This window comes from Leucoraja erinacea, chromosome 11 (assembly GCF_028641065.1).
Source record: "Leucoraja erinacea ecotype New England chromosome 11, Leri_hhj_1, whole genome shotgun sequence".
NCBI lineage: Eukaryota > Metazoa > Chordata > Chondrichthyes > Rajiformes > Rajidae > Leucoraja > Leucoraja erinaceus.
In genome coordinates this window covers 49,984,604-50,006,436 of record NC_073387.1, presented here as the reverse complement: position 1 = coordinate 50,006,436, position 21,833 = coordinate 49,984,604, and the positions used below count along the sequence as shown (strand labels likewise).

Below are 21,833 nucleotides of genomic sequence, written 5' to 3'. Positions count from 1 at the left end.
TGAAGCATCTGAGTATCAAAACAAACAGAGAAAGACACAAAGTGCCAGGCAGCATCTCTGGAGAACATGGGTAGGTGACGTTTTGGGTCAGGACCCTTCCTCAGACTGTAGTAGAGGGGAGAAAGCTGGAAGAGAGGTGAAGGCAGGGCAGAGCCTGGCAAGTAATAGGTGGAAGATAGACACAAAATGCTGGAGTAACTCAGCTGGACATGCAGCTTCTCTGGATACAAGGAATGGGTGACGTTTCAGGTCGAGACCCTTCTTTGGACTCGACCCGAAACGTCACCCATTCCTTCCATCCAGAGATACTGCCTGTCCCGCTGAGTTACTCCAGCATTTTGTGTCTATCTTTGGTGTGAACCATCATCTACAGTTCCTTCCTACACAAGTGATAGGTGGATACAGGTGAGAGGGGGGTTGGTTGGAAGAAGGTTGGACAAAGGTTGGACAGAGATTGGGTGAATGCATAAAAATATTTCTGGGGAAACATCGCTATGAAACGTCGCCTCTCTATGTTCTCCAGAGATGCTGCTTGGACCGCTGAATTACTCCGGCACTTTGTGTTTTTTTTTTTTTGTAAACCAGCATCTGCAGTTCCTTGTGCCGACATTTAGTTTTTTTCAGCCAGGTTGTAATTTATGATTTTGCCAATGATGTTTTGTGTTAAAGATCTATTACCTAAATTTTATTTTGCTGCACTTTTTACAGACATGACTATTTGCCATAACTGTTGCCATTCACAATATTATGAATTGTGATTTGCGTATGGCTTGTGTAAAGAACCTGGCTTCCCTACCTGGCATTGAACATTGAGTTCCCGGTGAATGGATTGAGCTACAATTCCCCACGTAGTACAAGGGTTTGAGCAACTGCAATCCTGGCAGCTAAATTCTCTGGCTGGCCTGTATGATTTTGAACGAAATGATTCAATACGGAGCTGCTGGTAGAGCTGCTGCCTCACAGCACCAGAGACTTGGGTTCGATCCTGACCTCAGGTGCTGCCTGTGTGGAGTTTGCAGGTTCTCCCTCCACCCGCGTGGGTTTCCTCCGGGTGCTCCGGTTTCTACCTGCATTCCCAAATGTACATTCCCTGTGCCAGCTCTCCCTTTTAGGCCATAAGTCATAAGGTCATAAGTGATCGCAGTTGAATTAGGCCATTAAGAATTGAACCAGTCTACTCTCCATTCATTCATAGCTGATCCATCTCTCCCTCCTAACCCCATTCTCCTGACCTCCCCATAACTTCTTACACCCTATACTAATCAAGAATCTATCTATCTCTGCCTTAAAAATATCCACTGACTTGGCCTCCCATGGCAAAGAATTCCACATTCACCACTAAAGACATTTCTCCTCATCTCCTTCCAAAAAGAAAGTCCTTTAATTCCGAGGCTATGACCTCTGGTCCTAGACTCTCCCACTGGTGGAAACATCCTCTCCACATCCACTCTATATAAAGTCTTTCACTATTCTGTATACTTCAATGATGTCCCCCCTGTGTTTACTAAGCATCATGAGTCTAAGATGACGAAGGCAGATTTTCTCCACGTTCTCTCACACAAGCTGTTCGTAGACGCTGGTCTACTTTGTAAACTTTCTGGAGTCTAGCAGATGGAATCGCCTGGGGATTAGATATTTGGCAAGGGCTGCACTATCAGGGCAAGAAATCAAACTGCTCGGGATACAACAGGAAATTTCTTCAGTGTCAGGAAATCCCAGAGTTCCTCCTGAAAGATTGACGTTTAATTGATGCGCGCGGATGCCAAGTTATTAAAACTAATGAGAAAACTCACAAAAGCAGACACACCTTGAGGAGGTTTCACAGTGAAGTAGTCAAAATGTAGATGCTGACTTCACTCAAAGTGCTGGAGTAACTCAGTGGGTCAAGCAGCATCTCTGGAGAACGTGGTTAAGAGACGTTTCGGGACGAGACCCTTCTTCAGACAGATGAAGACGGCTTCCGATGTGAAACGTCACCTGTCCATGTTCTCCAGAGATGTTGCCTGACCCACTGAGGTACTCCAGCACTTTATGTCCTTTTGAGAAAAATCTCATAAATTCTTTAAAATGAGGGAATGGTGTTACTTTTATTCCCATTTTTTATCTCTTCAAATATAATGTTATAATTCTATGATTATGATACGTTTCCACTTATAGAGTCATACAGCAATGACCCAACTTGTCCAAGTACCTAGATGCCCCTTTTAAGCATTTGTCCGCATTCATTTGGCCCATATCTCTCTTAACCTTTCCTATCCATGTATCTGACCAAGTGCTGTTAATAGACAATAGACGCAGGAGTAGGCCATTCGGCCCTTCGAGCCAGCACCACCATTCACTGTGATCATGGCTGACCATCCACAATCAGTACCCCGTTCCTGCCTTCTCTCCATATCCCTTGACTCCACTATCTTTAAGAGCCCTATCTAACTCTCTCAAAAGCATCCAGAGAAATGGCCTCCATTGCCTTCTGATGCAGAGAATTCCACACTCAAAACTCTCTGGGTGAAAAAGTTTTTCCTCATCACTTTTCTACATGGCCTACCCCTTATTCTTAAACTGCGGTCCCTGGTTCTGGACTCTCCCAACGTCGGGAACATGTTTCCTGCCTCTGGCGTGTCCAATCCCTTCATAATCTTATATGTTTCAATAAGATTCCCTCTCATCCTAAATTCCAGAGTATACAAGCCCAGCCGCTCCATTCTTTCAGGTATGGTTGTAGTACCTGCCTCAACCACCTCCTCTGGCAGCTCGTTCCATATACCCACCAATCTCTGAGTGAAAAAGAGATCCCTCGGTTTCCTGTTAACTCTTTCCCCTGACACCTTAAACCTATAAACGTTGACGTCTCTAACTTCAAGTAGCCCTTGCTTTCCCTCTCTCTCTATCCCTCCTCCTTCCCAGTTCTCCGACTAGTCTTACTGTCTCGTATTACATTTCATCTCTGTTTGCTTTCTTGTTACCGTCTTCCGGCTAACAATGATCGATTCTACATTGTCCTTGACCACCTTTCCCTTTGCCTTGCTTTCACACCTTACACTTCCTTATCTATCTATCTCCCTACCCCCTGACTCTCAGACTGAAGAAGGGTCTCGACCCGAAACATTACCCATTCCTTCTCTCCAGAGATGCTGCCTGTCCCCACTGAGTTACTCCAGCATTTTGTGTGTCTATCCTTGGCTTAAACCAGCATCTGCAGTTCCTTCATAAATCTTAAACCTATATCTGGTTCTTGATGTACGAAGTTTGTCAAGTTTTGCACGCCTAGGACATGGTGCAGCCCACAAGAGTTTGGACACAAATTACTGGAGTAACTCCAAAGACGTACAAGTTTGCAGGTTATTTGACTCGGTATGAATGTAAATTGTCCCTAGTGTGTGTAGGATCGCGTCAATGTGCAGGGACCGCTGGTCGGTGCGGATTCGGTGGGCCGAATGGCTGTATCTCTCAACTAAACTGAAAACTCAGCAGGTCAGGCAGCATCTCTGCAGAACATGGATAGGTGACATTTCGGGTCGAGACGTCACCTATCCATGTACTCCAGAGGTGCTGCCTGACCTGCTGAGTTACTCCAGCACTTTGTGTATGTCTTTTTGTGTATTAACCAGCAATTGTAGTTCTTTGTTTCCGCAAGCCTTTGGGGTTTCTGAACCACTTACCTACAAAGTATGAAACCTCCAGTTTCACAAGCACTTCCCCTTAAAACGTAACATACAGTGTGCTTACAGATAAGTGTGTGGTGATTCAGGATGTATTTATCAGTCAGATAGCAGTGAACCTGGAACATACTGTGACTCTAACCCTTCTTCAAGTGTCATCAGTACTGTAGATTCGAAACAGGACTAACCACTGAACAGGTTAAGCTTCTTTAACTATGAGCACAAGATTATCTGGGCTCAGGGTCGTATGTATCCCATAGATTAGACAACCCTGATACGTAAAGTACAAGGTTGTAAAGAGGTGGTGAAATTAAGCTTGGCAATGTGTTCCATCCTTGGATGAGACTACTCAGTCTGAAGAAGGGTCTCGACCCGAAACGTCACTCATTCCTTCTCTCCAGAGATACTGCCTCTCCCCGCTGAGTTAACTCACCATTTTGTGTCTATCTTCGATTTAAACCAGCATCTGCAGTTCCTTCCTCCTGATTTTGTGGACTTCATTCAACAAAGCCATCGTCCAAGGGTGGACACAGGAGTGCTGGAGTTTCTCAGTGGGTCTGGCAGCATCTCTGGAGAAAAAGGATGTTTGACGTTTCGGGTCGGGACCCTTCTTCAGACACAAAACGTCACCCAACCATTTTTCTCCAGAGATGCTCCCTGACCCGCTGAGTTACTCCAGCACTTTGTGTCTATCTTTGGCATAAACCAGCACCTGCAGTTCCTTTTTATTCCACTTAGTTCTGGGTTCTGCGCTACAATGCTGAGAACTATATTCTACACCCTACATCTTCCTTGAATAAATGAATGAATAAGTTTATTGGCCAAGTATGTTCACATACAAGGAATTTGCCTTGGTGCTCCGCTCGCAAGTAACAGCATGACATACAGTAAACAATTAAGAATAAACCATAAAACATTAAAGGGCCTGTCCCACGAGCATGCGACTCCGTGCGGCAAGCACGACCTAAAGCCCGCAGCCGCCTCCACGCCGTACGCACGGAGGTCGAGTGAGTGACGTGATGTTCGAGCGAAGTCCTACGGTGTCGAGGTGGTGCGTACGGTGTCGAGGCGGCTGCAGGCCCTTGCTGCGCGGAATTTTTGAACATGGTCAGTTTTTCGGAGCCCCGCGCAATGTTGGGAGCAGCTCCGCACAACTCCGGCGATCGAAGTGGGACCGGCCCCGCGAGGCCGTATGGCTCAAGCGACCACGTTAGGTCGCGCTTGCCGCATGCAGGCGCATGCTGGTGGGACCGGCCCTTTAGGTCGCACTTGCCGCATGGAGTCGCATGCTCGTGGGACAGGCCCTTAAGAATGAAACATTATAGTTTAAACATGTGAATGAAATAAAATACCAGAGCAAAAGGAGGCTGCAGACTTTTGGTTATTGCTTTCAAGAGAGAGCTAGATAGGGCTCTTAAAAATAGAATAGTCAGGGGATATGGGGAGAAGGCAGGAACCAGGTACCGATTGGGGATGATCAGCCGATTGGGGCGGTGCTGGCTCGAAGGGCCAAATGGCCTACTCCTCCACCTATTGTCTATTGTCTATTGAGTAGAGCTACTGCTCGCGGGGGAAAAAAAAGCTGTGGGGGCTTTGACAGTCCGGAGTCGCCTTCCAGAGGGAAGTGCTTCACCGGACTGTCAAAGCCGCCACAGTCGGCTGGTGTCAACAGTCGGATGGTGTTTCGACACCATCCAAGGATGAAAGAGTGATGGGCGCATGGAACAAGCTGCCAGAGCAGATAGCTGAGGCAGGTACTACAGCAGCATTTACGAGGCACTTGGACAGGTGCATTCATAGGAGAGGTTTGGAGGGACATGGGCCAAACATGGGCGAATGGACCTAGCTTAGGTGGGGCGCATTGGTTGGCATGGACAGGTTGGGCTGAATGGTTTTTTCCTGGGCTATATTAATAGCTCTTTTATTGGAAAGGCAGAACTTTCTGGCATTTTTTATCGCTGCAAGCCTGGTGATTCTAGCATGGTTACATGGAGAAATGGAACTGGCCAATTGTTTGGACATTGCAAGCAAAACACAAAGTGCTGGAGTAACTGGAGTAGCGGGTCAGGGCAGCATCTGTAGAGGGAATGGATGGGCGATGTTTTGTGTCTACTGTAGAACTAGATCTTACTGGAGAAGTCAACTTTAGAAATCACAATTGAACAAGAGTTTTTACTTTAGACTTTAGAGTTACATGGCGCACCGAGTTCACGCCGATCAGTGCTTACCAAAGCTAATTAACAACAAACCTGTACGTATTTGGAGAAACCGGAGTACCCGGAGAAAACCCACGCGATCACGGGGAGAACGTACAAATTCCGTACAGACAGCACCCACCCGTAGTCAGGATCGAACCCGGGTCTCTGGCGCTGTGCGGCTGCAACTCTACCGCTGCACCACTGTGTGCTGCCCTTTTTTGAGGCTATGGTCAGGATGACAACACTGACATAGAAGTGAAAGTAAGTAACATCAACAATGCCAAAAGAAATCCTAGAAGTATAATTCATGGTTGAGTAGATAGTTGGCCTTTGAGTTAGTACGGTCGTAAGACATAGCAGCGGATTTGGGCCATCCGGCCCATTGAATCTGCTCCACCATTCGATCATGGCTAATCTATCTTTCCCTCTTAACCCCATTCTCCTGCCTTCTCCCTGTCAACATTGAGGCCATACGGTTCATTCCAAGCAAGCTTCCAGGGACAATAGTTTGGAGTGTTTGGCTGATGATAAACGAATGTTTCGTGAGGGGGAAACATTTGCAGTTGGGCACATTGACTGGTCATGAAGTTGAGTGCGAAGGAACTGCAGATGCTGGTTTAAACCGAAGATAGACACCAACATGCTGGAGGATCTCTGGAGAGAAGGAATGGGTGACGTTTCGGGCCGAGACCTTCCTTCAGACTGATGGAGTGGATGCTGGTGACAGAATTAGATGAAGTCAGCGTATCTGCGGAATGTCACTGGATCATGTTACTCTGGAGCAGAATGAAGGCAGGGATGGAATACCTAGCAGTTCAGTTTAGTTTATTGTCACGCGTACCAAGGTACAGTGGAAGGCTTTTGTTGCGTTACCCAGTCAGCGGAAAGATAATAGAACATAGAAAATAGGTGCAGGAATAGGCCATTCGGCCCTTCGAGCCTGCACCGCCATTCAATATGATCATGGCTGATCATAATACATGATTAAAATCGAGCCACTTACAGTGTATAGGTAGGTGCATGATACGGGAATGAGGTTTAGCGCAAGGTAAAGCCAGCAAAGGCCAATCAAGGATAGTCCGAGGGTCAAGGTATGGACAGATCTGAGAGGAGTTTAAGATGATCATAGTTAAAGTAAGAAATATTACTGTAGGAGTAGAGATTTAAGAGCGTGGAGCGAGTGTAATACGTGATTGTAGACCTGATTCTGTGGCCAGCACGCTAATAGTCGCCTGGATTGGTCGCCATCTCAGAAGCAGTTCCAGAGATAACAGGAGCGATTGAAGAGAAGCCATTGCTGGTTTTCCTCTGCTCCTGGAACTTATATCAGCATTAGTACTTGGCCTTCAGGTAGAAGGTACAGGAGCCTGAAGACTGCAACAACCAGGTTCAGGAATAGCTACTTCCCCACAGCCATCAGGCTATTAAACCTGGCTCGGACAAAACTCTGATTATTAATAACCCATTATCTGTAATTTGCACTTTATTTATTTATTCATGTGTGTATATATTTATATTATGGTATATGGACACACTGATCTGTTTTTGTAGTAAATGTCTTCTTTGTTCTGTTGTGCTGAAGCAAAGCAAGAATTTCATTGTCCTATCAGGGACACATGACAATAAACTCACTTGAACTTGATCTTTTTGGGAAGATCATGCTTTAGCTGAAGCAGTGCCAGTACAATTCAGTGCTCATTGCTCTTCAGCGCCAGACTGTACATCAGCAGACCTGCGGCAAGTCACTTGTTCATCATCAGTTCACTAACTTTCCTAAGTATCCGCTGGGCTCTTTTAACATGTACAGGAATAACGAGGCCTGAAGTGTGGCTGATGAAATTGCCTGTGGCGGGGCATGGTTTAATATTTGACTTTCTTTGCTCTCGATGTAGAGTTTCACCAGAGTTTGAGAAGACGCACCTGGCTCCCACTGAACAAATGCTGGCGTCTCTGACTGGCTACGGGCCTTCTGAGTCTGGCCACTTGGACATGAAGTTCTCCCCAAGAGGCATGTGTCGCTATGACTTGGATGAGGTGGACGTGCACTGGTTGGAACTGGTCAATGCGGAACTCCAGGAAGCAGGTAGTGTATTTTTGCTTTCTCTAACCAGAGGGTAAACTTGGTCCAGTCCTCAGAGATCTTCGGCGGGCACGGTGGCATAACGGTAGAGTTGCTGCCTTCCAGCGCGCTAGAGACCCGGGTTCGATCCTGACTACGGGTGCTTGTCTGTACGCAGTTTGTACGTTCTCCTTGTGACCTGCGTGGGTTTTCTCCAGGATCTTAGATTTCCTCCCACACTCCAAAGACGTACAGGTTTGTAGGTTAATTGGCTTGGTATAAATGTAAATTGTACTTGATGTGTAGGTTTGTGTTAATGTGCAGGGATGGCTGGTCGGTGCGGATTCAGCGGGACCGAAAGGCCTGTTTCCACGCTATCTCTAAACTAATCTAAACTAAACTAAACTAAATCCTGGTTTAACACACAGATCCACGCTCTACCAAGCTTCTTGTTGCTTTAGAGCTGTGAGCTTGTTGATATACACAAGCTGCCGTGGTTCAGAAGTTGGAGATTTATGTTTTTTGGATTTTCTCGAAGAGTCATAGAGTGAAAACAGTTTTCACAATGTGAAAACAGGCCCTTAGGCCTAATGCCTACACCGACCAACATGTCCCATCTACACTAGTCCCATCTGCCTGCATTTGGCCCTTATCCCTCTTAACCTGTCCTATCCATGTACCTGCCTAATTGCTTCTTAAACATTGCGATTGCCCATGTCTCAACTACCTCCTCTGACAGCTCATTCCATACATTTATACACCTCCTCATCCTCCTGCGCTCCAGGGAATAGAGCTCCAGCCCGCTCAATCTTGTTTGATGTTGCCAGGACTCGAGGGTGTGAGCTCTGGGGAGAGGTTGAGCAGTTCCTTCATACACACTAAATGGGTGCCAGACTCATGAAACTTTCTTTACCCAGTTAGTGCATCATAACTTGGAAGTGAGGAACATCCATTAAAAAAAGAACTCTTCAATTCTTTCTGGGGGGGTCCTGTATTTTTGCACAACTATAAAGCCGTCCCCGTAAATAAAAATATATTTCTCGAAACCTGTCAGCGTATGGTCTCCCAGCTGGTGAAAGTGTACATTGTAGGGCAGTACATTATTTGTCTGTCCATAGATACTGTATTTTAAGAATAAAATCTGCAATGCTAGCAGTGTTTGGGACGACAATGTAATTGGGATGTTTACATAATTACCGTTTCAAACTGTGTCGGGGATGTTGAGTTGGCAAGGGTTTCCCAATCACCCTTTTTTTTAACAATCCATATAACGTGGATGTATTAAAACGAATGCTAAATTAAGGCATTCGGAAAAGGTGCGATGGTGTATTTTCACAGTTATTTTAGTTATTGTGGGACTTGGACTGCATTGCAGACCTGACTGTTTCTGATTGAGTAGGAAGGAACAGCAGATGCTGGTTTACACCGAAGACAGACACCAAATGGTGGGGTAACTCAGCGGGACAGACAGGCAGCATCTCTGGAGAGAAGGAATGGGTGTCGTTTCGGGTCAGAATGAGAGTCAGGGAAGAGGGAGGCATAGAGATATGGAAGGGTAAGGTGTGAAAACAAGAGATCAAAGGGGACAAAGGCCAAGGAAAATGTAGAATGGATCATTGTTAGCTATGGGGAAGGCGACAATCACGAGGCATACAATCAGTAAAATTTAATCGGGGGGGGGGGGCAGTCAAACTAGTCGGAGAACTAGGATGGGTGAGGGATGGAGGTAGGGTTACTTCATACACAAAATGTTGGAGTAACTCAGCGTGTCAGGCAACATCTCCGGTGAGAGGGAATGGGGTCGAGACCCTTCTTTCCGACATTTCGGGTCGAGACCATTCTCGTGGAGTGTGAGTCAGAGGGAGATCTGTGTCCTGTCCTATTTCACGAAGGTTTAAAACTAAGACTGCCGCCGAAGTTGACTTTGTTGTGTTATTTTCCCCCAGGGTTGCTGGAAGTGAACGAGCTGATGATGGAGAAGATCATCGAGGAGCTGGAGAGCCAGTGCCAGGAGAACATGAACCAGGCGATCGCCACAGAGGAGGGCCTGGGGATCGAATACGACGAGGACGTGGTGTGCGACGTCTGCCGTTCCCCGGAGGGCGAGGACGGCAACGAGATGGTCTTCTGTGACAAATGCAACATCTGTGTTCACCAGGTTAGCGCTGGACGCAAAATGCTGGACTAATTCAGCGGGCTAGGCAGCATCCTCCAATTTGTGTAAGGCCTCGCTCTGACAATGGAGCAGGCCCAGGATAGAAAGGTCGGACTGGGAATGGGAGGGGGAGTTAAAGTGCTGAGCAACTGGGAGATCAGTCGGGTTAAATTCGCTAGAATTTAGGAGATTGAGGGGGGATCTTATAGAAACTTACAAAATTCTTAAGGGGTTGGACAGGCTAGATGCAGGAAGATTATTCCCGATGTTGGGGAAGTCCAGAACAAGGGGTCACAGTTTAAGGATAAGAGGGAAGTCTTTTAGGACCGAGATGAGAAAATCATTTTTCACACAGAGAGTGGTGAATCTGTGGAATTCTCTGCCATAGAAGGTAGTTGAGGCCAGTTCATTGGCTATATTTAAGAGGGTGTTAGATGTGGCCCTTGTGGCTAAAGAGATCAGGGGGTATGGAGAGAAGGCAGGTACGGGATACTGAGTTGGATGATCTGCCATGATCATATTGAATGGCGGTGCAGGCTCGAAGGGCCGAATGGCCTACTCCTCCACCTATTTTCTATGTTAAGGTGGACTGAGCGCAGGTGTTCAGCTAAACGATCGCCGAATCCCTTTTGTGGTACCTGACATAGAAGTATAGAAAAATAGGTGCAGGAGTAGGCCATTCGGCCCTTACATAACATTAGATTATCGTGTTGATGCTGGCACCGTAACAGAACAAAGTTAAGCCCTGAACCATTTAGCCCCTTAAACACAATCTGCCCACATTCATGCACTTTCATGCACTTCATCCATTGACTTTCTTGGCAAAAACTCTGAAGTAAAACATTAATTTTCTCACTATATCTAACAGAACTTCCAAACATCTCCCATCTTAAACCATATATTAGGCATGTTTGGTGTAATATGTTGGGTTTTTAATACTCTTTAGGTGTAAATTGCGGGCTATTTTGTGGTGAATTTGAGATTTTAAAGAAGTGTCACAAAAGTGAGTTTTTTAAAGATTTGGAGTGTTTTAACTTGCCCAACATCTAAAGAAGTGTTACTGTACACAGGAGTCAAACAAAGAATCCTTAAATTCATCCAGCGATGAAGCAGGCCTTTCAGCCAAACTCATCCAAGCAGATCAAAATGCCCCAGTTAGCCAGGAAGAACAGAATGAGGCCACTGACCCCATCAAGTCTATTCCACCATTCAATCGTGGCCGATCTATCTTTCCCTCTCAACCCCGTTCCCTTGCCTGCTCCCGGTAACCTTTGAAACCCTTACTAATCACAAATCTATCAATCTCTGCTTTATGTCGATGAATGTGTTTTAGACTGGAAGCTACAAGATGAGCGTCTGACGCCACTGGGCCTGTACTCGCTGGAGTTTAGAAGGATGAGGTGGGACCTCATTGAAACTCGCAGAATAGTGAAAGGCTTGGATCGAGTGGATGCAGGGAGGATGTTTCCACTAGCGGGAGAGTCTAGGACCAGAGGTCATAGCCTCAGAATAAAAGGACATTCCATTAGGAAAGAGATGAGGAGGAAGTTCTTTCGTCAGAGAGTGGTGAATGTGTGGAATTCATTGCAACAGATGACTGTGGAGGCCAAGTCCATGGATATTTTTAAGGCAGAGATAGATAGATTCTTGATTAGCACGGGTGTCAGGTGTTATCAGGAGAGAAGGCAGGAGAATGAGATGGAGAGGGAGAGATAGATTAGCCATGATCAAATGGTAGAGTTGATTGGCCGAATGCTGCTCCTATCACTTTAGAAGGCAGATTTATTGATCACTCAAGAACTATTTGAATTGTGCCCATTACAAAAAGAATATGTACAGTAATTGAAAACCTCCTCAAAGTTCCCGCTGACAGCTCACATCGAACAATCAGCCCTAAAGTTATTTAGTTACATTATCAAACATTATAAGGGACAGAAGTTTAGGGGTAACATGAGGGGGAACTTCTTTACTCAGAGAGTGGTAGCTGTGTGGAATGAGCTTCCAGTGGAAGCGGTGGAGGCAGGTTTGATTTTATAATTTAAAAATAAATTGGATCGGTATATGGACGGGAAAGGATTGGAGGGTTATGGTCTGAGTGCAGGTGGATGGGACTAGGTGAGAATAAGTGTTCGGCACGGACTAGAAGGGCCGAGATGGCCTGTTTCCGTGCTATAATTGTTATATGGTTATATAACTCACCATCTCATTTGTGGTTCCATATTTATCAAAAATATATCAGAACTAATGAGCCCAGTTCGAAGAATTCTCCAATAAATAGTTTCCAAATAAACCTGCACAATAAACTCTTTCACAAGAAACGACAGTAATGACTTAACAGATTGAGTGTTGATTTTTTTTGTTCATATCGTTATGGCTCTTGCGACCTGCAGTCCCTTTATTTGCAAATCCTTTGGACGTCATTGAGTATAGAAGTTGGGATGTTATGTTGTACAAGATATTAATGGGCGGCATGGTGGCGCAGAGGTAGAGTTGCTGCCTTACAGCACCGGAGACCCGGGTTCGATCCTGACTACGGGTGCTTGTCTGTACGGAGTTTGTACGCTCTCCCCGTGACCTGCGTGGGTTTTCTCCGGGATCTCCGGTTTCCTCCCACACTCCAAAGACGTACAGGTTTGTAGGTTAATTGGCTTGGTATCAATGTACATTGTACCTAGTGTGTGTGGGATAGTGTTAGTGTGTGGGGATCGCTGGTCAGCGCGGACTTGGTGGGCCGAAGGGCCTGTTTCCGTGCTGTGTCTCTGAAACTAAACTACAAACTAAGATATTGTGAAGCCGCATTTGGAGTATTATGTTCAGTGTTGCTCACTCTGGTCTAGGAAGGATGTTTTTAACCTGGAGAGGGTGCAGGGAAGACTTAAGATGTTGCCAGGACTTAAGGTCCTGAGCCGTAGGCAGAGGTTGAGTAGGCTGGGACTTTATTCCTTGGAGCACAGGAGGCTGAAGAGTGATCTTGTACATACATGAAATCTGAAGAAGGGTCTCGACCCGAAACGTCACCCATTCCTTCTCTCCAGAGATACTGCCTGTCCCGCTGAGTTACTCCAGCATGTTATATGATCTTGATCGTGTATAAAATCGTGAGAGGAATAGATCTGGTGGATCGAGCCACTTGCCCAGAGTAGGGGAATCGACAATCAGAGGACATAGGTTTAAGGTGAAGGGGAAAAGATTTAATTGGAATCTGAGGGGTAACGTTTTCACTCAAAGGGTGGTGGGTGGAATAGAACGAGCTGCCAGAGGAGGTAGTTGAGGCGGGGACTATCGCAACGTTTAAGAAATAGTTAGACAGGTACATGTTGGTTTGGATAGGACAGGTTTGGACGGATATGGGCCAAACGCGGGCAGGTGAGACCAGTGTAGCTGGAACATGTTGGCTGGTGTGGGCAAGTTGGGCCAAAGGGCCTGTTTCCACACTGTATCACTCTACGACTCTAAATCTTTTCTTGTGAAAACCAGCAATTAAAAGCAAAGCTTTGCGGTTTGAAATCATTAGTTCACTGTAAAAGGTTTGTGTTGCGATATCTTCTTGCTATTGAGGGAGTGCAGCGTAGATTCACCAGGTTAATTCCCGGGATGGCGGGACTGACATATGATGAAAGAATGGGTTGACTCGGCTTGTATTCACTGGAATTTAGGATGAGAGGGGACCATGATAGAAACATATAAAATTCTTAAAGGATTGGACAGACTAGATGCAGGAAGAACGTTCCCGATGTTGGGGGAGTCCAGAACCAGGGGGTCACAGTTTAAGAATAAGGGGTAGGCCATTTCGGACTGAGATGAGGAAAAATCTTTTCACCCAGAGAGTTGTGAATCTGTGCAATTCTCTGCCACTGAAGATGGTGGAGGCCAATTCACTGGATGTTTTCAAGAGAGAGTTAGATTTAGCTCTTAGGGCTAAGGGAATCAAGGGATATGGGAAAAAAACTAGGAATGGGGTAGTGATTTTAGATGATCAGCCATGATCATATTGAATGGCGGTGCTGGCTCGAAGGGCTGAATGGCCTACTCCTGCACCTATATTTCTATGTTTCTTTTTATCCCTGACAAGGTGCCATCCTTAACTTCCAGCAGAGGTTCTTTGGATTTAAGAAGGAACTGCAGATGCTGGAAAATAGAGGTTTTTAAAATGATGAGAGGGATAGACAGAGTTGACGTGGGAAAGCTTTTCCCACTGAGAGTAGGGAAGATTCAAACAAGGGGACATGACTTGAGAATTAAGGGACTGAAGTTTAGGGGTAACATGAGGGGGAACTTCTTTACTCAGAGAGTGGTAGCGATGTGGAATAAGCTTCCATTGAAGGTGGTGGAGGCAGGTTCGTTTTTATCATTTAAAAATAAATTGGATAGTTATATGGATGGGAAGGGAATGGAGGGTTATGGTCTGAGCGCAGGTATATGGGACTAGGGGACATTATGTGTTCGGCACGGACTAGAAGGGTCGAGATGGCCTGTTTCCGTGCTGTAATTGTTATATGGTTAAAATCGAAGGTACACAAAAATGTTGGAGAAACTCAGCGGTTGCAGCAGCATCTATGGAGCGTTTCGGGTCTGAAGAAAGGTTTCGGCCCAAAACGTTGCCTATTTCCTTCGCTGCATAGATGCTGCTGCACCCGCTGAGTTTCTCCAGCATTTTTGTTTCCCCAGCATTTTTGAGTACCAGAGGTTCTTTGGATTTCCTTCGGTTGGTTTGGACAGTTGGAGCTGTTTTGTTCTTGAAGGATTCATCTGAAAGCTGGCCAGATTCTAACACGACGTTTCCAGTCACAACGCTTGCATGAGAAAGCTTAATTTTTTGATTCGATTCTCAACGGCCAAGATATCTGACCAATTTCTATTTTTACTTCACGGCAGGCTTGCTATGGAATTCTGAAGGTGCCCCTTGGCAGTTGGCTGTGCCGCACATGTGCCCTGGGCGTTCAGCCAAAGTGCTTGCTGTGTCCCAAGAGAGGAGGAGCGTTGAAACCGACACGCAGCGGCACAAAATGGGTCCATGTTAGCTGTGCCTTATGGATACCTGAAGTAAGTAAGATACCTACCTGAGTGCAGCGTTTCAATGAACGGTCCCGAACACACCTTGGGATAGTGATCCCTCTACTGCTCCTCCACTGCACCAAGCTCAGTACATCCATTTCAGTTTTGGAGATGCACGGTGGCGCATCGGCAGAATTGCTGCCTCACAGCAGGGTTCGATCCTGACCATGGGTGCTGTCTCTTCGGAGTTTGTGCGTTCTCCACGTGACCGCGTGGGTTTTCTCCGGGCGCTCCGCACTCCAAAGACGTACGGGTTTGTAGGCTAATTGGCTTCGGCGAAAATTGTAAATAGTCCCTAGTGTGTGAAGGATAGTGCTGCTGTACGGGGTGATTGCGGGGCGACGTGGGCTGGAGGGCCTGTTTCCACTCTGTATCTCTAAATTTAACTGAAGCGTAGCCATTACTGAATCTGAATCTGAATCTGAATTACTACATTCTTCCGGTTTGGGGAAGTGATCGAGAAAAAGTTTTCAACTCTGTTTCCATAAAGTTAAGGTGGACTTAAGGAACAAATTTGCAGCAGTAGAGGGAGCTATATTCTGTTCCTAACAAATGCAATACTTTCCATGAGAAATGGGAAATATTCTATTTAATTAACCTGGTCAACTTAATACATTCATGGGAAAGTTAGCATTGGGTCCTATGCCTTACTTTTATGGTACCACTGTTCCCAACTTTGAACTGCCCAAAGTGTTCATGTTTGCTTCAAATACATATATAAATATATATATCAAAAATTATACACATACACACATAAAGTATATAGCTGTAAGAAATTAAAAGTATAGGAAAAAAGAACTGCAGATGCCAGTTTATACCAAAAATAGACACAAAATACTGGAGTAATTCAGTGGGTCAGGCATCATCTCTGGAGAAAAAGGATGGGTGACGTTTCGGGTCGGGTTTGAAATTTCAGCCTGAAGAAGGGTCCTGACCTGAAACATCACCCATCCGTTTTCTCCAGAAATGCTGCCTGACCCACTGAGTTACTCCAGCACTTTGTGTCTATTACTGGTAACTTGAAGTCTGTTTAAACTACGCTAATCAACCTATAGAGTGTTAAGCAAAGCCAGAACACGGTGCAAATGTGCAACGGGTGGATTAGAATTAAGATATGAATTGACTTTCCTTTGCATGTCCTGTTATATTGATTTTAAAAAATGTTGTTGATTTTTTTTTAATGTACTTTTCTAGCTTATGTTTTACTTTATCTCTTAAATATGACACAGTTTGCTTGAAGGTGGCTTGTGGTGATCCTGATTTTGCGTGTAATCCCCTCTCCTCTCTAGCCCGACTGGTCAGAGTAGTGAATCCCTGTCGCACTCTTGTCCTCTTCAATGACCACACTCAGAGACGCTTTATCACATGTTGAAGTCACACCGTAATCATTCAGGTGCCAGGGAGGGGGTAGAATTAAAACCACTGGGATTTAGAAGGATGAGAGGGAACCTTATAGAAACATACACAATTCTTGAGGGATTGGACATGCTAGATGCAGGAAAAATGTTCCCGGTGTTGGGGGAGTCCAGAGCCAGGGGTCACAGTTTAAAAATAAGGGGTCGGCCATTTAGGACTGAGATGAGGAAAAACTTTTCCCCCTAGTTGTGAATCTGTGGAATTCTCTGCCACAGAAGGCAGTGGAAGCCAATTCACTGGATGTTTTCAAGAGAGAGTTAGATATAGCTCTTAGGGCTAACGGAATCGAGGGATATGGGGAGAAAGCAGGAACGAGGTACTGATTTGGGATGATCAGCCATGATCATATTGAATGGCGGTGCTGGCTCGAACGGCTGAATGGCCAACTCCCTTAGCTATTTTCGATGTTTCTATGTCAGTATTGGGGTAAACATGTAAGATTGATGCAGCAAGCATAGAACCACAAATTGGGACCAGCCAAGTCCCAATGCCAATTTGTGGCTGCTTTGAAGGCTGTTCACTTGAGGCTAAGGACAACCTTGAATAAAAGTGGACCATCAAGCAGGGACCTTGGAAGAAAGTTTTGTTCCATAACTGTGCAGAAAGGAACTGCAGATGCTCATGTATACCAAAGATAGACACAAAGTGCTGGAGTAACCCAGCGGGCCAGGAAGCGTCTCTGGAGAGAAAGGAATGGGTCTGGATCCTTTTTCAGACTTTGTCCAGGACTGGCCTGGTACAACCTGCGTCTGTGACAAGAAGAAAATTGGATATTTTATTGGATATCAGTCTGAAGAAGGGTTTCGGCCCGAAACGTTGCCTATTTCCTTCGCTCCATAGATGCTGCTGCACCCACTGAGTTTCGCCAGCATTTTTGTGTACCTTGGATATTCTAAGGGGTCAATGTCTCAAAATATTGTATTGTCCGTTTCATTTGCTGAATGCTCACTGTGTTTCCATGTTTTCAGGTAAGTATAGGCTGCCCTGAGAGGATGGAGCCCATTACCAAGGTGTCCCACATCCCCGCAAGTCGATGGGCATTGGCTTGCAGCCTTTGTACTGAACGGACAGGAACATGTATTCAGGTCAGTGTGAACACCTTCCTCTATTTGTGATATTGTTCCTTCACTATAATGCTATAACAATACGCAGAATTCTTTGTTCTGATGGGTGACTGAGAGGAAACGGAAGCCTGATGAGGCGCAAGGAACTGCAAGTGCTGAGATCTGAGGCTCCTTGACTCGAAATCCAAAGAAACATAAATCTCCAAATACTGAACCACGGCAGTTTGTGTACATCAGCAAGCTCACAGCTCTAAAGCAACATGGAGTTTGGCAGAGAGTGAATCCGTGTGTTAAACCTCTATTTATGGAGAGGTTTATGGGGTATGGAGAGAAGGCAGATACAAGATACTGAGTTGGATGATGAGCCATGATCATATTGAATGGCGGTGCAGGCTCGAAGGGCCGAATGGCCTACTCCTGCACCTATTTTCTATGTTTCTATTTAGTTTAGAGATAAAGCGTGGAAACAAGTCCTTCGGCCCAACAAATCAATAGACAATAAGTGCAGGAGTAGGCCATTCAGCCCTTCGAGCCAGCACCGCCATTCAATGTGATCATGGCTGATCATCCACAATCAGTACCCCGTTCCTGCCTTCTCCCCATATCCCTTGACTCCGCTATCTTTAAGAGCTCTGTCTAGCTCTCTCTTGAAAGCATCCAGAGAACCAGCCTCCACCACCCTCTGAGGCAGAGAATTCCACACTCACAACTCTCTGTGTGCAAAAGTTAACACCGACCAGCGATTCCCGCACACGAACACTATCCTCTACATACGAGGGACAATTTTTATATTTTGTACCAAGCTAAATTAACCTACAAACCTGTACGTCTTGGGAGGAAACCCGAAGATCTCGGAGAAAACCCATGGAAACTATCTCGGGCAGAGCTGTTCCCAAAGCAAGCTGTGATGCAACCCAGCAGTATGTGGGCAATAAGGATGGCCTGTGAGTGAGATGCTTCAGGAAAAAACTCGCCTCAATTCTTTGGCTGATTTACTTTGCTTTAGACTTTAGAGATACAGCTCTGAAACAGGCCTTGCGGCCCACTAAGTCCGCACCGACTACGCTCACCCGCACACTAGCACTATCCTACACACTCGGGTCAATGTGGTCACGGTGGCGCAGCGGTAGAGTTGCTGCCTTACAGCGAATGCAGCGCCGGAGACCCGGGTTCGATCCCGACTACGGGTGCTGTCTGTACGGAGTTTGTACGTCCTACCCGTTACCTGCGTGGGTTTTCTCCGAGATCTTTGGTTTCCTCCCACACTCCAAAGACGTACTGGTTTGTAGGTTAATTGGCTTGGTAAATGTAAACATTGTCCCTAGTGGGTGTGGGATAGTGTTCATGTGCGGGGATCGCTGGTCGGCACGGACCCGGTGGGCCGAAGGCCCTGTTTCCGAGCTGTATCTCTAAACTGAACTAAGCTAATTTACAATTTTGCCCGAAGCCGATTAACCCACAAACCTGTATGTCTTTGGAGTGTGGGCGGAAACCGGATCGCCCGGAGAAAACCCACGCAGGTCATGGTGAGAACAAGTTAAGAATGTGCAAAAGGTCATCTATTCTGGGCCCAGAGGAGGAGACATTTCTTCAATTGGAGAGTCATGAATCTTTCGTTTTAGTTTAGTGATACAGTGTGGAAACAGGCCCTTCGGCCCACCGAGTCCGTGCCGACCAGTGATCACCCGTGCACTAGTTCTATCCTACACACAAGGGCCGATTTACAGAAGCCAATTCATCCTACAAAACAGCGCCTTTGGAGTGTGCGAGGAAACTGGAGCACCTGGAGAAACCCCACGCGGTCACGGGGAGAACGTGCAAACTCCGTACAGGCAGCACCCGTGGTCAGGATGGAAGCTGTGTCTCTGGCACTGAGAGGCAGCAACTTTACCGCTGCGCCACCGTGCCGCCCCTAACAGCAGGGTGGGCATCTTCCCTCCGTCGCCCGAGCGCTGGACAAGCACACAAGACCCACGCGCACGCACGCTCCCCCAACAACTCTGACTGCACCACAGCCTCTCTGGGAAAACAGGAAGCAGAGACTCCACACAGGACAAACAGTGAAAAAGCATTTCTTTCGGTGCCGGGGAATTCCTGGGTCGTATTCCCTTTCCATGCATTTTCCAAGAATATAATCAGCCGATCACGTGGCAGAATTCTGGAGAACTCAGGGTCAGCCAGGACTCACTTATCTCTGAATCAGAATTTCCTGTGTTCCTCCCACACAAGAGACTCAGAATAGATGCCCTGGCTGACTAGAGCAGTAGCGGAGGGGTGTTTTATTGCTGAACTATCTCCACCTGGATGAGATGTTAAACTGGTCCACCTCAGGGTGTGCAAAACACACACCTCCATATTCAGGGGACAGTATCTTCCCCACTGTTATCAGGCAACTGGACCTACCACAACCAGAGCGTGGTCCTGAGCTGCTATCTACCTCTTTGGTGACCCTGGGACTATCTTTGATCAGACCTTACTGGCTTTACCTTGCACAAAACGTAATTCCCATATCATGTATCTGTACACTGTGAATGACTCGATTGTAATCATGTATTGTCTTTCCGCTGACTGGTTAGCACGCAACAAAAAGCTTTTCACTGAGCCTCGGTACACGTGACAATGAACTGAACTGAAACTGAAATGTGAGGAGCATTCGTAATAAGGTGGATGAATTCAATGCGCAGTTAGTAATTAAGGGATATGATATCGTTGGAATTACGGAGACATGGCTCCAGGTTGACCAAGGCTGGGAGCTAAACATGCAGGGGTATTCGATATTCAGGAAGGATGGACAGAAAGGAAGAGGAGGTGGGGTGGCATTGCTGGTTAAAGAGGAGATTAATGCAATGGCAAAGGAGAGACATTCGCTTGAATGCTGTAGAATCGGTATGGGTAGAACTGTGAAATAGCCAAAGGGCAGAAAAGGCTTGTTGGAGTTGTACACAGACCACCAAACAGCAGTAGGGATGTTGGGGATAGCATCAAGCAGGAAATTAGGGATGCGTGTAGCAAAGGTACAGCGGTTATCATGGGTGACTTTAATCTACATATAGATTGGGCCAACCAAATTGGTAACAGTGCTGAGGAGGAGGATTTCCTGGAATGTATACAGGATGGTTTTTTAAACCAATATGTAGAGGAACCGACTAGAGGACATCCTCGACTGGGTATTGTGTAATGAGGAAGGATTAGTTAACGAGGGAGGAACTGTACGGAATCCACATTAGTCAGAAAATGGTGTTCGGTAGACTGCTGGGACTGAAGGCAGATAAATCCCAAGGGCCTGATGGTCTCCATCCCAAAGTACTCAAGGAGGTGGCTCTGGAAATCGTGGATGCATTGGTGATCGTTTTCCAATGTTCTCTCAACTCTGGATCAATTCCTGTGGACTGGAGGGTAGCCAATTTTTATGAAAGGAGGAGAGAAAACGGGGGAATTATAGACCAGTTAGCCTGACATCGGTAGTGGGGAAGATGCTTGAGTCGATTGTTAAAGATGTAATAGCAGCGCATTTGGAAAGCAGTGACAGAATCGGTCAAAGTCAGCATGGATTTATGAAGGGGAAATCGTGCTTGACTAATCTCCTGGAATTATTTGAGGATGTAACAAGTAGAATGGAGAAGGGAGAGCCACTGGATGTGGTGTATCTGGACTTTCAAAAAAACTTTGACGAGGTCCCACACAAGAGATTAGTGGGCAAAATTAGCGCACATGATATTGGGGATAGGGTATTAACATGGATAGAGAACTGGTTGGCAGACAGGAAGCAAAGAGTAGGAATTAACGGGTCCTTTTCATCATGGCAGGCAGTGACGAGCGGGTGCTCGGGTTGCCAGGACTAGAAGGTGTGAACTGTAGGGAGGGGTTGAGTAGGCTGGGTCTCTATTCCATGGAGCGTAGGAGGATGAGGGGACATCTTATAGAGGTATACAAAATCATGAGAGGACTAGATCGGGTAGATGCACAGCGTCTTTTATCCAGACTAGGGGAATCGAGGACCAGAGGACAGAGGTTCAAGGTGAAGGGGAAAAGATTTAATAGGAATCTGAGAGGTAACTTTTTAACGCAGAGTTTGGTGGGTGCATGGAACAAGCTGCCAGAGGAGGTAGTTGAGGCTTGGACTATCCCATTGTTTAAGAAACAGTTGGACAGGTACATGGATAGGACAGGTTTGGAGAGTCATTGGACCAAGCGCAGGCAAGTGGGACTAGGGTAGCTGGGACATGT

At 46.2% G+C, this 21,833-nt stretch overlaps 1 protein-coding gene across 3 annotated transcripts in view; it reads left to right on the top strand.

Annotated features, from left to right (window-relative positions):
- Positions 1-21,833, top strand: part of jade2 (jade family PHD finger 2) — a 152,854-nt gene that overhangs the window by 84,555 nt on the left and 46,466 nt on the right. For all 3 annotated transcript variants that reach the window (XM_055643236.1, XM_055643235.1, XM_055643234.1), the window contains 4 exons: positions 7,750-7,940; positions 9,863-10,074; positions 14,947-15,114; positions 17,511-17,627. In XM_055643236.1, the coding sequence (XP_055499211.1) occupies positions 7,750-7,940; positions 9,863-10,074; positions 14,947-15,114; positions 17,511-17,627 (688 nt within the window). The remainder of the gene's footprint in view (positions 1-7,749; positions 7,941-9,862; positions 10,075-14,946; positions 15,115-17,510; positions 17,628-21,833) is intronic.